The 15,280-nt window shown below is 45.2% G+C and overlaps 1 protein-coding gene across 1 annotated transcript; it reads left to right on the forward strand.

Moving 5' to 3' along the window:
• Positions 1-11,878: 11,878 nt before the first annotated feature.
• Positions 11,879-14,127, forward strand: LOC137344746 (chymotrypsinogen A-like). The gene has a single exon (XM_068007875.1). It carries the CDS (start codon positions 12,909-12,911, stop codon positions 14,004-14,006), a length of 1,098 nt encoding a protein of 365 aa, XP_067863976.1. The 5' UTR covers positions 11,879-12,908; the 3' UTR covers positions 14,007-14,127.
• Positions 14,128-15,280: the final 1,153 nt, after the last annotated feature.

Here is a 15,280-nt window from a genome sequence, read left to right on the forward strand (position 1 = left end):
AAATAGACACACTCTCCCCCCGGGTCCTAACGCCTCTGTGTTACATCGCGTACAGGCGGTTTAAAGGGGCATTGTCTTCATTTAAAAAAAGTTTGGCAAACACTTTTTTTTCTTGAACTTTGGGCGTCTCTAAAGTTTTACTTCACTTTTTTTCTCGAGAGAGATCGATCTTAAAAATTAAACTATTTAATTTAGGGAATTGTGATTAACTTGTAACATAACCTTAACGTCATTTTGGACATTTGATCATCCCCTTTTTCCATTTAACTACTTTACAGATCATTCTACTTCTTCTCCAATGTGTGTGTCTGTGTGTGTGTCTGTGGGGGCTGTGTGTGTGTGTGTGTTTGTGTGGGCTGTGTGTGTGCGGATTGTGTCTACGTGTGTGTGAGTGTGTGTGTGGGGCTGTGTGTCTATGTGTGTGTGTGTGGGGCTGTGTGTCTATGTGTGTGTGTGTGGGGCTGTGTGTCTATGTGTGTGTGTGGGGCTGTGTGTCTATGTGTGTGTGTGGGGCTGTGTGTCTATGTGTGTGTGTGGGGCTGTGTGTCTATGTGTGTGTGTGGGGCTGTGTGTCTATGTGTGTGTGTGGGGCTGTGTGTCTATGTGTGTGTGTGTGGGGCTGTGTGTCTATGTGTGTGTGTGTGTGTGGGGCTGTGTGTCTATGTGTGTGTGTGGGGCTGTGTGTCTGTGTGTGTGTGTGTGTGTGTGGGGCTGTGTGTCTATGTGTGTGTGTGTGTGTGGGGCTGTGTGTCTATGTGTGTGTGTGGGGCTGTGTGTCTGTGTGTGTGTGTGGGGCTGTGTGTGTATCTATGTGTGTATCTTGTTTGTCTGAGTCAGTGTGTGTTTGTGTGTGTGTGTGTGTCTGTCTATATATGTGTGTGTGGGTGTGTGTGTGGCACAGTGTTGCATCAGTGTTTTATTCATTCCCCTCCCTCACTTCTGTCCCTTTTCAGATGCTGTTTAGCTGTAATTTCTTCGGACAAAATGTTCACACTTGAAACGTTAACTTGTCCGTTCTCTCCACAGATACCGACCGGCTGAGTGTTTCTGGTATTTTCTGTTTTTTGTTCCTTATTTTTTCCCCTGTCTTTTTCATGGGGAGGGGGGTGTCAAAATTTTGTTTTAAACAGAAACTACAAATGTTGGCAGGGCAGTGACATTTATTATTGAGAGGCCGACTTGAATGACTCATCACCAAGAATGAAAACGGTAGAAAATGAGGCAAGATAGACGAGGAAATAGCGATTCACTGAGGCCTGAAGAGTGGAGGGAGGAAGAGACCTCCACAGATTCGAGGTCTTGGGAAAGGATGAGCTGGAGACGGAGAGATGAGTCTCCATTTCAACAGAGTGAAGATGCAGAGGGAGGAGGGAAGAATGAGTAGGATGAGGGATTTGGAGCTTAGGAGGAATCAGAGAGGAAAGTTCAGAGGAGACCTGGTCTGAAAGGGCAGTAGAAGCAGATTCAATAGTAACTTTCAAAAGGGAATTGGATAAATACTTGAAAAGGAAAAATTTGCAGGCCCACGGGGAAAAAGTAGGAGAGTGGGACTAATTGGTAGCTCTTTTGGAGAGCCGGCACAGGCACGATGGGCTGAATGGCCTCTTCCTGTGCTGTGTGGTTCTAAAGTTCTCGTACCTTAAGGACAAACTAGAGAAACAAGAAGGTTTGCAATGGCGAGAGAGGTTGGGGGCTGGAGGGGAGAGGAATCACCTCTCAGACAATCTTGTATCCCGTTCAGGACTGTGAGACAGGAGTTGGGAGAACCTCCTGAGATATGGGAGCCGGATTCAAGTCTGGGATGGCTTGGCTTTTGAGAAGTTAAGAGTTGTTGAGGGGAAAGGAAGTGGTTGGGATGTGACAGGGAACTGAGCTCCATGAAGGGAGCCTGAGTGAGGGAGCAGATGGAGATCAGTTGGAGGCTCGTCATAATTTTCATCTTTTTATTCCCAAAGTAAAAATGCTGTAAAGTATCAGAATTGTTTGTAGTGTATAGCACAAGAGTGTAGCTGTTTTTCTAAAATTCATTCATGGGATGTGGGCGCACTGGCAAGGCCGGCATTTATTGCCCATCCCTAATTGCCCTTGAGAAGGTGGTGGTGAGCCGCCTTCTTGAACCGCTGCAGTCCGTGTGGTGACGGTTCTCCCACAGTGCTGTTAGGTGTTAATTGTATCCAAGTGATTTTTAGTGTTAATTGTATTCATGTGGTGGGTATCAATTGGGGACTGTCTTTTATCCATTTATAGGAGGGGATGTCTGTGAATAAAGGCTTGGAAGCAACTGAAGACCAGGCTTTAGTATTCTATCCTTCACTACCAGGCTATCCAGTTATAACGTTAGGGAGGGATTCCAGGATTTTGACCCAACGACCATGAAGGAGTGGCCGGTATATGCACAAGTCGGGATGGTGTGTGACTGGGAGGAGAACGTGGAGGTGATGGTGTCCCATGCACCTGCTGCCCTTGTCCTTCCAGTTGGTGGGGGTGACGGGTTTGGGAGGTGCTGCAGAAGGAGTCTTGGCGAGTTGCAGCAGTTTTGATAGGCAGCATCGTGTGTGACCCATAATAAGAATATTTGAAACATTTCGACGCGATGTTTTGCATGTTTTGGCTACTGATGGGTTTACACTGCACCATTGGCGTCAGTAGTGTGACATCTTCCTGCTACAGTGGTACCCAGGGCAGAGTGCAGTGGTGCTGGTGCTTCACCAATCTTGGAAGCTGTGCTGGTGATAAGACAAGCTGCAGGTGATGGCTTCCCACCAGTTTCTGCAATGGAAATACAGTCGGTAACACTGCCGCTGACTTTAACCACAGAATACCCAGCCCGATGCACATTTATGCCGTCCTGTTAAAGCCCACCTCACATGAAATGCAAGCAGACAGTATAACTCCACGCCCTCTGCCTGCTCTGCTGGACAGAGACAGCAATAAGACTTTCAAGACAACATTTTGGGATACAGTATATGAGTAATTTGAGACATGACGTGTGGTGAGTGTAACAGGCTCAGGAGGAACAGGTGACTTTGGACCTTTGGTTCCCAAAGCTCTCCCCCACTGGGGGTTTTCCTCACCTCATGTCTGGGTCTGTTGGAGACTCATTGATAGAGATTGATTGATATGATTAATCAACAACTCCATCATCGTTGTATCAGCCAACATCACAAAAACAGATTATCTGGTCATTATCACATTGCTGTTTATGGGATCTTGCTGTGCGCAAATTGGCTGCCACGTTTCCTACATTACAACAGTGACTACACTTCAAAAGTGTTTCTTTGGTTGTAAAAAGCACTCTGGGACATCCTGAGGTGGTGAAAGGTGCTATAGAAATGCAAGTCTTTCGTTCTTTCATGCGACTCCCAGGTAGTAGAAGGCGAACTAGATGGACCTTGGCCTTTTCTCGTCCAGCAATTCCTGTGTTCCTGTGGCTGTACATTCACTCTGTTTTAAACACGTCTGCCTCGTCGATCAGACCTTTCCTTCAGAATTGTGAATCGTATTTTGGGAAATGCAAGTGGACTCGGGGCAGCGACCAATCACGGACACCAAACGGTGTCGACCAATGAAGAGGATTGTGCTTCGTGATATGTGTGTAAAGTGCGACCCCTGTTGGTAAGAAAGAGTTCCTGCAGATTCTCCCACTGCAAACTCAGATTGCAGTTTCCTTTTCATAGAATCTTACAGCACAGAAGGAGGCCATTCGGCCCATCGTACCTGTGCCGGCCTTTGCAAGAGCTTATCCAATTAGTCCCACTCCCCTGCTCTTTCCCCAAAGCCCTGCAATTTTTTTCCTTTTCAAATATTTATCCAATTCCCTTTTTGAAAGTTATTATTGAATCTGCTTCCACCACCCTTTCAGGCAGCGCATTCCAGATCATAACAACTCACTGCGTAAAAAAAATTCTCCTCATCTCCCACTGGTTCTTTTGCCTCTATAATTGTTGTATCTAGTGGTTAGGGTTAGATCTGGGCTTTGCATTAGGGTAACAGATAGAATTAAATAGGTTCTGGGTTAGGATTAGGGTTTAGATTATGGTTGGGATCTGTGTCAGGATTAGGGTTTCCCTCTGGGTTAGGGCCAAGGGCAGGGTCAGGTTAGATGTGTTAAGGTTTGGGTTAAGTGTTAGGGTGAGGTTCAGGGCTAAGGTTAGGGTAGGAGTTACATATAATATACAGCACAGAAACAGGCCATTCGGCCCAACTGGTCCATGCCGGTGTTTATGCTCCACACGAGCCTCCTCCCTCCCTTCTTAATCTCACCCTATCAGCATATCCTTCTATTCCTTTCTCCCTCATGTGTTTATCCAGCTTCCACTATTGGCTATTATGGTAACAATTGGGGTTACGGCTATTGTCATGGTTTATGCTAAACTGTGAACTCGCCAATTGTAACCCCATTAAAGGCACCGTACTCCATCACTTTAAAGTTCCCAACCAGCCAGGTGACCACCTCCTAGGCCTCTGACACTGGCACTTTGTAACTGGCCTTATGCAAGAGTATCATTGATTAATCATTCCACCCAAATCCCCGCAGAAGCATTTTGTACATCCTCTAAGTGTCTTTACCAAATTATCCATCTGAGATAAATTCAGACTGTGGGGAAATCATAACACTAAACCTACTAACCCCACACTCTGTCATCTGGCATGCCACAATAATTTGTATCTTAAGAATATTACATCTGTGTGCACTTCCTGTCTACAAAACCTTACTTCCTATTGTCACCTTTTTGTCACACTTTTGTGTCAACTTTTTCCATTATAAGTTCCTATGTCCACATTTATAATGGAATCTGCCTATGTAAACTGGTCACACTGTAATTACACCCTCCAGCCGGTGGTGGTGCTGTAACGCCTTAGCTCTGCCTCTCCCAGCACCTCAGCCTTTACTGCAGAGAAAGTCTTGCGTTCCAACCAAATCCACTATTCTGCTCCTCAAATTGCCGTGAGTTTTGCTATTTAACTGTAAATAATGACATTAAATTAAAGTATTATATAATAATAAGGACAGGGTGTTTGACTGTAAAATTATGCCCACACGCCCTGGTCTAATTATCCCCCCTGCTGTCCTTTGACTCCACTTCACCTAAAGACTACACTTAGTCTTGACATCTAACGTATGGATTTCAGGTCTTTTAGCCAGTAAAATCACAGAGGTAGCCGAGTGGGTACGGTGATTGGATTAGTAATCCAGACATCATGAATTCAAATCCCACCGCGGCAAGATTGTGAAATTGAATTCAGTAAATCCGGTAATTTGTTGTCTCGGCATCAGAAAAAGATTGACCATGAAAACTGCAGAATTGTTGTAAAAAACCCAACTGGTTCACTAATGTCCTTCAGAGAAGGGAACCTGTCACCCAGACCTGGTCTGGTCTACGTGTGACCCCTGTCCCACACCATGTGCTTGACTCCTAATGCCCTCAGGGCAACTAGGGATGGGCAATAAATGCGGCCTTGCCCACATCCCAAGAATAAGTAAAAAATAGTTGCACAGGGCAATATCAGCAACAAAGATGTCTGTGCGAGGGTGCTCATTCTACAATCCTGCTCTCCGAGAGGGGGGGGCTCTGTGATTCTAGGAGTGTGGGAATCATGGAATTTGTTTCAAAATTCCCATTTATAATAATTACGATTTTGTACGAGTGCTTTAATGAATTTGTTAGCAATAGGACGTGGCACAATTTCAAGAATCGGATTTCAAAGGGGTTTTGAAGGATTGGAGCCTGGAGCAGCCTGTTACCAGTGGGCGTACCTGGACTGGTGTGTGTACTCTGTGTTACACTCCTTCACACGATCAGCTTGGTTGTCAGCTGCCTATGACAAAAATGTAAAAAGTTTTACATTTTCGTTAAGCTTTAATTCCCCAGGTTTTGGGAATGGTGGACCAATGAAAGACCCTTTTGGCCCCTTACCACCACCCCCATCCCGAATCACGAATGACTAAAGGAAATAGTTACAGCTCCGCTATGTGGGCCTGATCTCTGCGGGTCTCTGAACAGCTGTGAGGGTTCGTTAACCAGCGTCTCACGAGCTTTTCTGACAGTTTGTTCAGCTGCATTTCTCAGAGAGGCGCAGAGTAATGAAGGATGTGATAAGCCAAAACACAACCTACTGCTTCCTTCCTTTCTAAACTGATATACTTTGAGTTATTTCTAATATATTCAATGGGCCGGAATTTGCTGGAAAAAAAATAACGGTGTGTGAACGACGCCCGGTGTTATTAACACGCGTATCGTCCAGCGACTTGTGGCGTGGAAGAGATTCCCTGTGAATTGCGAATCACCACAAGTTGCTGGATGATTTGAGCCACTCTGCCGTTAGCTTTGCAAAAACGGCATCTCACCCTCAACCCTCCTTCTCAGTCCTTCCTCTGCTTATTTCTCAATCCTTAAAACTCGTTGATTAAGGAGATAGACTGTTGGTCCCGTCGTTCACGAGGGCCCCGGATGCCCTGTTACCCTTCTTATCAGCTCGCACTTCCAGCAACTTACAGGGCTAAACATTTTTGAGCTGAAGTGTGCAGGTAAAAGTCTAATTAACCAGGAATGCTGTGAGATGTCTCAGTCCAGCAAATTCCACATCATTAATTATTTACTGCAGTCTGTGTAGTAAGAGCTGGTGCCTCCCTCATCTATAACACAACACGCTGATAACAGTGAAGATCCTCAACTCAGGTCTCACCATTCTGCAAAATGAACATTGGAACAGGAGTGGGCCATTTGGCCCCTCGAGCCTATTCTGCATTGCTTCTTCTTATAAAGAGCAGACATTTTAGGTAAGGGACTTTAAGCAGCTTAACCAACCCCGTTCATGCTCATATTGGATGAAGTAGATTTTTATTTTGAAGTTTGTGCCATTAGTGCCAGCTTGATTCAGTGGGTAGCACTCTCGCCCCTACCTCAGAAGGTCATGGGTTCAAGCCCCACTCCAGAACTTACGCACCTAATCTAGGCTGTTACCTCATTACGGTACTGAGGGAGTGCTGCACTGTCGGAGGTGCTGACTTTCAGATGAGAAGTTAAACTGATTCCCTGTCTGTCTGTTCCGGTGAATGTGAAAGAATTCATGGCAGTAGTGAAAGAAGAGTGGGGGAGTGCCCTAGTGAACCTTCATCCTTCATCCAAAACTACCCAAAAACAGATTAACTGGTCATTGATTTAACTGTTGTTTGTGGGACCTTGCTGTGCACAAATTCAAAGGCAATTCATTGGCTGCGAAGTGCTTGGGAAATCCTGAAGTCGTGAAAGGAGCTTTAATTAAAACAATTTTCTTTCTACGAGTGACCATCGACCTAATTCATTGCGGTTTCTAGATTCAGGAACTGTCCCTCCAGATTGGAAAATTGCACATGTCACTCCGCTTTTTAAGAAAGGAGAGAGAGGGAAACCGGGGAATTATAGACCAGTTAGCCTAACATCTGTTGTGGGGAAAATGCTGGAGTCTATAATTAAGGATAGGGTGACTGAACACCTCGAGAATTTTCAGTTAATCAGGGAGAGCCAGCATGGATTTGTGAAAGGTAGGTCGTGCCTGACAAACCTGATTGAATTTTTTGAAGAGGTGATAAAGTAGTGGACAGGGGAATGTCAATGGATGTTATTTATATGGACTTCCAGAAGGCATTTGATAAGGTCCCACATAAGAGACTGTTAGCTGAGTTAGAAGCCCATGGAATCGAGGGAAAAGTACGGACTTGGTTAGGAAATTGGCTGAGCGAAAGGCGACAGAGAGTAGGGATAATGGGAAGGTACTCACATTGGCAGGATGTGACTAGTGGGTCTGTCTTGGGGCCTCAATTATTCACAATATTTATTAACGACTTAGATGAAGGCATAGAAAGTCTCATATCTAAGTTTGCCGATGACACAAAGATTGGTGGCATTGTAAGCAGTGTAGATGGAAACATAAAATTACAAAGCGATATTGATAGATTAGATGAATGGGCAAAACTGTGGCAAATGGAATTCAATGTAGACAAATGTGAGGTCATCCACTTTGGATCAAAAAAGGATAGAACAGGGTACTTTCTAAATGGCAAAAAGTTAAAAACTGTGGATGTCCAAAGGGACTTAGGGGTTCAGGTACACCGATCATTGAAGTGTCATGAACAGGTGCAGAAAATAATCAAGAAGGCAAATGGAATGCTGGCCTTTATATCTAGAGGACTAGAGTACAAGGGGGCAGAAGTTATGCTGCAGCTATACAAAACCCTGGTTAGACCGCACCTGGAGTACAGTGAGCAGTTCTGGGCACCGCACCTTTGGAAGGACATATTGGCCTTGGAGGGAGTGCAGCGTAGGTTTACTAGAATGATACCCGGACTTCAATGGTTAAGTTACGAGGAGAGATTACACAAATTGGGGTTGTATTCTCTAGAGTTTCGAAGGTTAAGGGGTGATCTGATCGAAGTTTATAAGATATTAAGGGGAACGGATAGGGTGGATAGAGAGAAACTATTTCCGCAGGTTGGGGATTCTAGGAGTAGGGGGCACAGTCTAAAAATTAGAGCCAGACCTTTCAGGAGCGAGATTAGAAAACATTTCTACACACAAAGGATGGTAGAAGTTTGGAACTCTCTTCTGCAAACTGCAATTGATACTAGCTCAATTGCTAAATTTAAATGTGAGATAGATAGCTTTTTGGCAACCAAAGGTATTAAGGGATATGGGCCAAAGGCAGGTATATGGAGTTAGATCACAGATCAGCCATGATCTTATCAAATGGCGGAGCAGGCACGAGGGGCTGAATGGCCTACTCCTGTTCCTATGTTCCTATGTTTCATAAAGAGTTCTCAAGCTGGAGCATGGTAAACCTTTTGTAGGATGGTCCTTTTAATTAGATATTTTCTGGGGGGAAATTACACAGGTTACCAAAAAAACAACTGAATAAAAGACATCTAGTTAACTAATTGTAGAAAATCTTGTACCCACGCATATCATACAGACACACATAGACTACATAAGAACATAAGAAATAGGAGCAGGAGTAGGCCAATCGGCCCTTCGAGCCTGCTCCGCCGTTTAATAAGATCATGGCTAATCTGATCCTAACCTCAAATCTAAATTCATGTCCAATTTCCTGCCCGCTCCCCGTAACCCCTAAACCTTTATAAACTGGTTAGGCCTCAGCTGGAGTATTGTGTCCAATTCTGGGCACCACACTTTAGGAAGGATGTCAAGGCCTTAGAGAGGGTGCAGAGGAGATTTACTAGAATGGTACCAGGGATCAGGGACCTCAGTTATGTGGAGAGACTGGAGAAGCTGGGGTTGTTCTCCTTAGAGCAGAGAAGGTTAAGAGGAGATTTGATAGAAGTGTTCAAAATCATGAACGGTTTTGATAGAGTAAATAAAGAGAAACTGTTTCCACTGGCAGGAGGGTCAGTAACCAGAGGACACAGATTTAAGGTAATTTGCAAAAGAACGAGAAGGGAGATGAGGAGAATTTTTTTTACGCAGCGAGTTGTTCTGATCTGGAATGCGCTGCCTGATAGGGCGGTGGAAGCAGATTCAATAATAACTTTCAAAAGGGAATTGGATAAATACTTGAAGGGGAAAACATTGCAGGGCTATGGGGAAAGAGCAGGGGAAAGGGACTAAATGGACATCTTTCAAAGTGCTGGCACAGGCACAATGGGCCGAATGGCCTCCTCCTTGGATTCCATGATTCATCACTCAGCCAGCACGACCAAAACCAAATTATCTGATCATTCATTCATTTCACATTTGCGAGATCTTGCTTGTGTGTAAATTGGCTGATGCGCCTATATAACCAATACAGTTTCTTTGAAAGTTGAGTGATAATTAATCCCCCCCCCGCAGGGGGCAGTAGTGGGACACTAGCGACAGTGTTAAGCAGGCTCTGAGAACAAGGTTACACTGTACAACAGCACCATCCGCTGGCTGGGAAATCACATTGTGTCCGCTGAAATCCCAATTTTTATTCCTTAAAGTTCCTTATTTTCGTGCTTTATTTCTGGAGAAGTTTACCAGGAATTGTTTTTTTGGGTGTTTCTTGTGGATTTTGCAAAAGAGGGTAAAAGTCTGAAATTAAAATGTCAAAGTTTCCGCTTTGGGCACAATCAGAGAATTGCGCTCAGAATTGCATTGGTTCAGTTACAGTTCAAGTTTCTGCTAAAATTCATTTGGATAATCATAATCATAAAAGGTAAAATCTTGCCATGAACCAGCGCCATCGGGCAGTGTAATATATCGTAATCTTTTTTTTCTTTCCATTAAAAAGCATTCCTTGATGTATTTAAGGGCAGTAACTGGTGCAGTTTTATTAATACAGCTGAAAATGGGTTTTATCACCAAAAATAACTTTAGGGGAAATCAGAGAAGGTCAAAAGCAGTTTCCTGTGATAGTGTCTGATGAAAGAAAGAGAAATAATCGTTTCTCCGTCTCCTTCACCGAGTTTCTGATTTAATTGCTGAAATAACAAAAAAAACCAGCAACGCAAACACTTAGATCTTGTTGTTCTTTTTCTTTTCCACTCTTCCCTCTTTCGGCTTGAAACTTGTGCCTTAGATTTGTGTAAAGTATTTTCACACTGCAGCAAGAAAAGTGTTAAAGACAAAGAGAAACTGGAAATCAGATTTAAAAAAATAATGTGAAGTAGTCCAGTACAATTGCACATGGTGGACGCTGACATTGGTCAGTATTCTCTCCAGAATACTTGGCTTGTGTACAGATTGCACTGGTTTTTGATTGCTTGGAACCTGCTTTTAGATACCTCCATTAATATTACATAAAATTACTTCGAATGTACAGCACAGAAACAGGCCATTCGGCCCAACTGCTCTATGCTAGGGTTTATGCTCCACACGAGCCCTCTCCCTCCCTATTTCGTCTCACCTATCAGCATATCCTTCTATTCCTTTCTCCCTCATGTGTTTATCCAGCTTCCCCTTAAATGTATCTACACTATTCGCCTCAACTACTCCTTGTGGGAGCGAGTTCCACATTCTCACCGCTCTCTGGGTAAAAAAGTTTCTCCTGAATTCCCTATTGGATTTATTAGTGACTCTCTTATAGTTACGTCCTCTAGTTCTGATCTCCCCCCAAAGTGGAAACATCTTCTCCACCTTATCTACCCTATCAAACCCTTTCATAATCTTAAAGGCCTCTATCAGGTCACCCCTCAGTCTTCTCTTTTCTAGAGAAAAGAGCCCCAGCCTGCTCAATCTTTCCTGATAGGTATAACCTCTCAGTTCTGCTAACATTCTAGTAAATCTCTTTTGCACCTTCTCCAGTGCCTCTATATCCTTTTTATAATATGGAGACCAGAACTGTTCACAGTGCTCCAAGTGTGGTCTAACCGAGGTTCTATACAAGTTTAATATAAGTTCTGATGAAAGGTCACCGACCTGAAACGTTAACTGTTTCTTTCTCCACAGATGCTGCCTGACTTGCTGAATATTTCCAGCATTTTCTGTTTTTATTTCAGATTTCCAGCAGCTGCAGTATTTTGCTTTTGATTTAACATAACTTCTCTGCTTTTCAATTCTATCCCTCTAGAAATGAACCCCAGTGCTTGGTTTGCTTTTTGTATCTGGACCCCCAGATCCCTCTGCTCCTCTACCCCATTCAGACTCTTATTATCCAGACACAATGCGGACCTTATTCGTCCTCCCAAAATGTAATACCTCACACTTATCTATATTGAAATTCATTTGCCAATTACACGCCCATTCTGCAAGTTTATTAATGTCTTCCTGTATTTTGTCTCAGTCCTCCTCAGTATGAACTATATCCCACAATTTGGTGTCGTCTGCAAATTTTGAAATCGTACTTCCGATTCCCGAGTCCAAATCGTTTATGTAAATGGTGAACAACAGTGGTCCCAGCACCGATCCCTGGGGAACACCACTTCCCACCTCCTGCCAGTCTGAGTAACTACCCTTAAGCCCTACTCTGTTTTCTGTTTTGTAGCCAACTTGCTATCCATTCTGCTACCTGTCCCCTGACTCCACATGCTCTGACCTTAGCCATGAGTCTACAATGCAGTACTTAATCAAAGGCCTTTTGAAAATCCAAAAATATTACATCTACTTCACACTTCTCTGCATTAAATTTCATCTGCCATGTGTCTGCCCATTTCACCAGCCTGCCTATATCCTCCTGGTGTCTATTACTATCCTCATCACTGTTTACTACATTTCCAATTTACAAACTTTGAAATTATGCCCTGTAGACCCAAGTCCAGGTCATTAATATATATCAAAAGTGGTCCTAATACTGACCCCTGGGGAACACCACTGCACACTAATGGAGCAAACACAAACTCTCCCTGTGTAGATTTCTCGCTGGTTTGGTTCGTCGACTCTTAAACATTGCGATCAGTTCCCCTGCAGGTCAGATGGCCAAAGAAAAGCCTGTTGATGCTCATTGCCAGGGCCTGCAGAACAGTCACCGACAGTGCAGCACTCCCTCAGTACTGGCATTGGGAGTGTCAGCCTAGATCTTGTGCCCAATTCTCTGGAATGGGACTTGGACCCACGACCTCTTGACTTAGGCGAGAGCGCTACTCACTGAGCCACGGCTGACACCGTAAGGAGCAAGTGAGATACTGGGTGTTGGTGGGCGATGAAATGGTAATGAGCAAAAGGTTCGAAACGGTTTTAATTTCTGAAGCAACTTCTGCGGTGACATCATAATTCCCAGTGACATCATCGCTTCCTTATTGGTGGAATTTCCTGACTTATCACATGACCGTCTCTATATTTTAAACGGCCGCGACGTCACAAAGACAAACTTCCAGCTCGTGCAAGGCTCTTTCACCCTTACGTTGCCGCCCCATCTGCAGAATAGAGCACACCCCAACACAACCCACCCAACTTGACCTCGCTTCTGAAGGATCTTCCGCTCCGCTGACCAAACAAAATGTGTTGAGACAAACAGCGATGACATTTGTCCGTCTCCATGCGCTGATGATTCTAACGCTTCTCCTGGCCCTTCCACTCCTGGCCGAGAACCCCATCAAGTGCGGGACCCGTAAGGTGACCAGCAAAGGAACCGGCAAGGCTTTCCGAGGTAAGGAACTCCAAACCAGCAACTGGCCGTGGCAAGTTAGCCTTGAGCTGGTGGCGGAGAACAAGCACTTCTGTGGCGGGGCCATCATCAACGAGTACTGGATCATCACCGCCGCTCACTGCTTCATAACTCCAACGACACAAAACCTCCAAGAGATCGTGGTGGTGGTTGGGTTGAACAGACAACTGAGCCCCGAAATGTGGGCACGCTACTCCAATCCTCACGACATCATTGTGCATGAAGAGTTTGATGAACAAACTGGGGCAAACGACATCGCCTTGGTGAGGATGATTGAACGCATCGCTTTCGGAGAGCACGTCAGGCCGGTGTGCTTCCCTGATAGTGCCATCTTCTTTGAGAACACCTGGACGACGTGTTATGTCACAGGCTGGATGAAGACAGGGGAAGACACCTCCGACAGTCTCCAAGAAGCACCCATAACCTTAATCTCCCCCACGGACTGCAATAGCACCGTGTTAAATGGTAAGCTCACGACATCGATGATGTGCATGGACTTCCAAAACAATGGGTCCGTTGCTTGCCACATTGACGGCGGAGGCCCGGTGGTTTGCAAGATCCAGCGTGCCCATCGCTATTTCTTAATTGGGGTTGTAAGCTGGGTTAGTGATTGCAAGGAGAGGTGGCCGGGGGTTTTCAGCACGACCAAGTCCTACCTAAGTTGGATTGAGCACGTCACCGCCCGATATGGTAAGACGTTCGATTTTAAGGAGTACGGGTCAGAGACTGTAATTCAGCAAAAAAAAGTAATGTCAAAGTTGAGATCGAGTAGCCAACATTCAAAGAACCACTCTGTTACAAGCACGATCTTTCCCGAGCTCCTGCTACCTACAGACACCAGAACCCCAATAACTACACTGGCAGCTTCCGGGAACCTCTACACCACCTCAGTGACTGGGATCGCACTCTTCCACCTCCGCTCGCTGCTGGTCACTGTGCTGGCAACTTGAGAGACACATCATCAGTCGAAAGCAACAGACAGACAGTACAGCTTATTCTCTGCCAACCGCGTACAACCCTTATATTTCTGTGATTATGTGCAAAAGTGACTCAGACGGTTTCTATGAACAATGATAGTTTTTTTCCTGATTAGATCTGAATATTAAATATTTATCAGAGTAGAAAACGGAGATTTGCAAATTGCGTTGGAATTTTTTTTCTGCGACTGAACCCATAGTTTGTATAAGGACCAACCTATGGCCTCCTCCTGTGCTGTAACCAGTCTATGATCCTATGGTTCTATTCTATGAACTGGACTCAGTTGGTACCATCAGCAGGTTGTGGGTTCCAAAACCACCCTATAATAGGCTGAGTCCCTGATAGGGTACAGGGTACAGGAGCTGTAGAAGGGGTCGCTCTGAAGTTCAACACTCGACTTGTTGATTCTTACGATTATTACACCCTCAATGTTGAGACAATGTGGAGAAGTAATTAAAATAACACACGTGGAAATATTGAGATTTATAGTTGGAGTGTACACATAGCCCAGGGATTACTTTTAGAGATACGAGTGGACTCATACTTAACGTGTTTGTATAACTAACCTCTGCTATTTTAGCTGAGACATTGGTGTCAGCCGTGGCTCAGTGGGTAGCACTCCCGCCTCTGAGTCAGATGGTCGGAGGTTCATAGTCCCACTCTTGAGACTTGAGCGCATAAACCTGGCTTGCACTCCAGCGCAGCACTGAGGGAGTGAGATTTTAAACCTCAGTTGGATGTAAAAGATCCCATGGAACTATTCAAAGAAGAGCAGGGGAGTCCTAGCTGGTGTCTTCGCCAATATTTATCCTCCAATTAACATCACTAAAAACCAATTACCTGGTCATTATCACATTGCTGTTTGTGGGATCTTGCTGTGCCCAAATTGGCTGCTGTGTTTCCGACATTACAACAGTGACCACACTTCAAAAGTATTTCATTGGCTGTAAAGCGCTTTGGAATGTCCTGGGGTCATGAAAGGCGCTATAAAAATGCAAATAGTTCTTTGTATTTCTTTCATCTATTGCGTCCCCCACCCTGCCCCCCCCACCCTGCCCCCCCCCCACACTGCACCCCCGCACACTGCCCCCCCCACCCTGCCCCCCCCCACACTGCACCCCCCACACTGCCCCCCCCACCCTGCCCCCCCCACCCTGCCCCCCCCGCACACTGCCCCCCCCACCCTGCCCCCCCCCCACCATGCCCCCCCCCGCACACTGCCCCCCCCCACCCTGCCCCCCCCCAC

This window comes from Heptranchias perlo, chromosome 27 (assembly GCF_035084215.1).
Source record: "Heptranchias perlo isolate sHepPer1 chromosome 27, sHepPer1.hap1, whole genome shotgun sequence".
Classification (NCBI taxonomy): Eukaryota; Metazoa; Chordata; class Chondrichthyes; order Hexanchiformes; family Hexanchidae; genus Heptranchias; species Heptranchias perlo.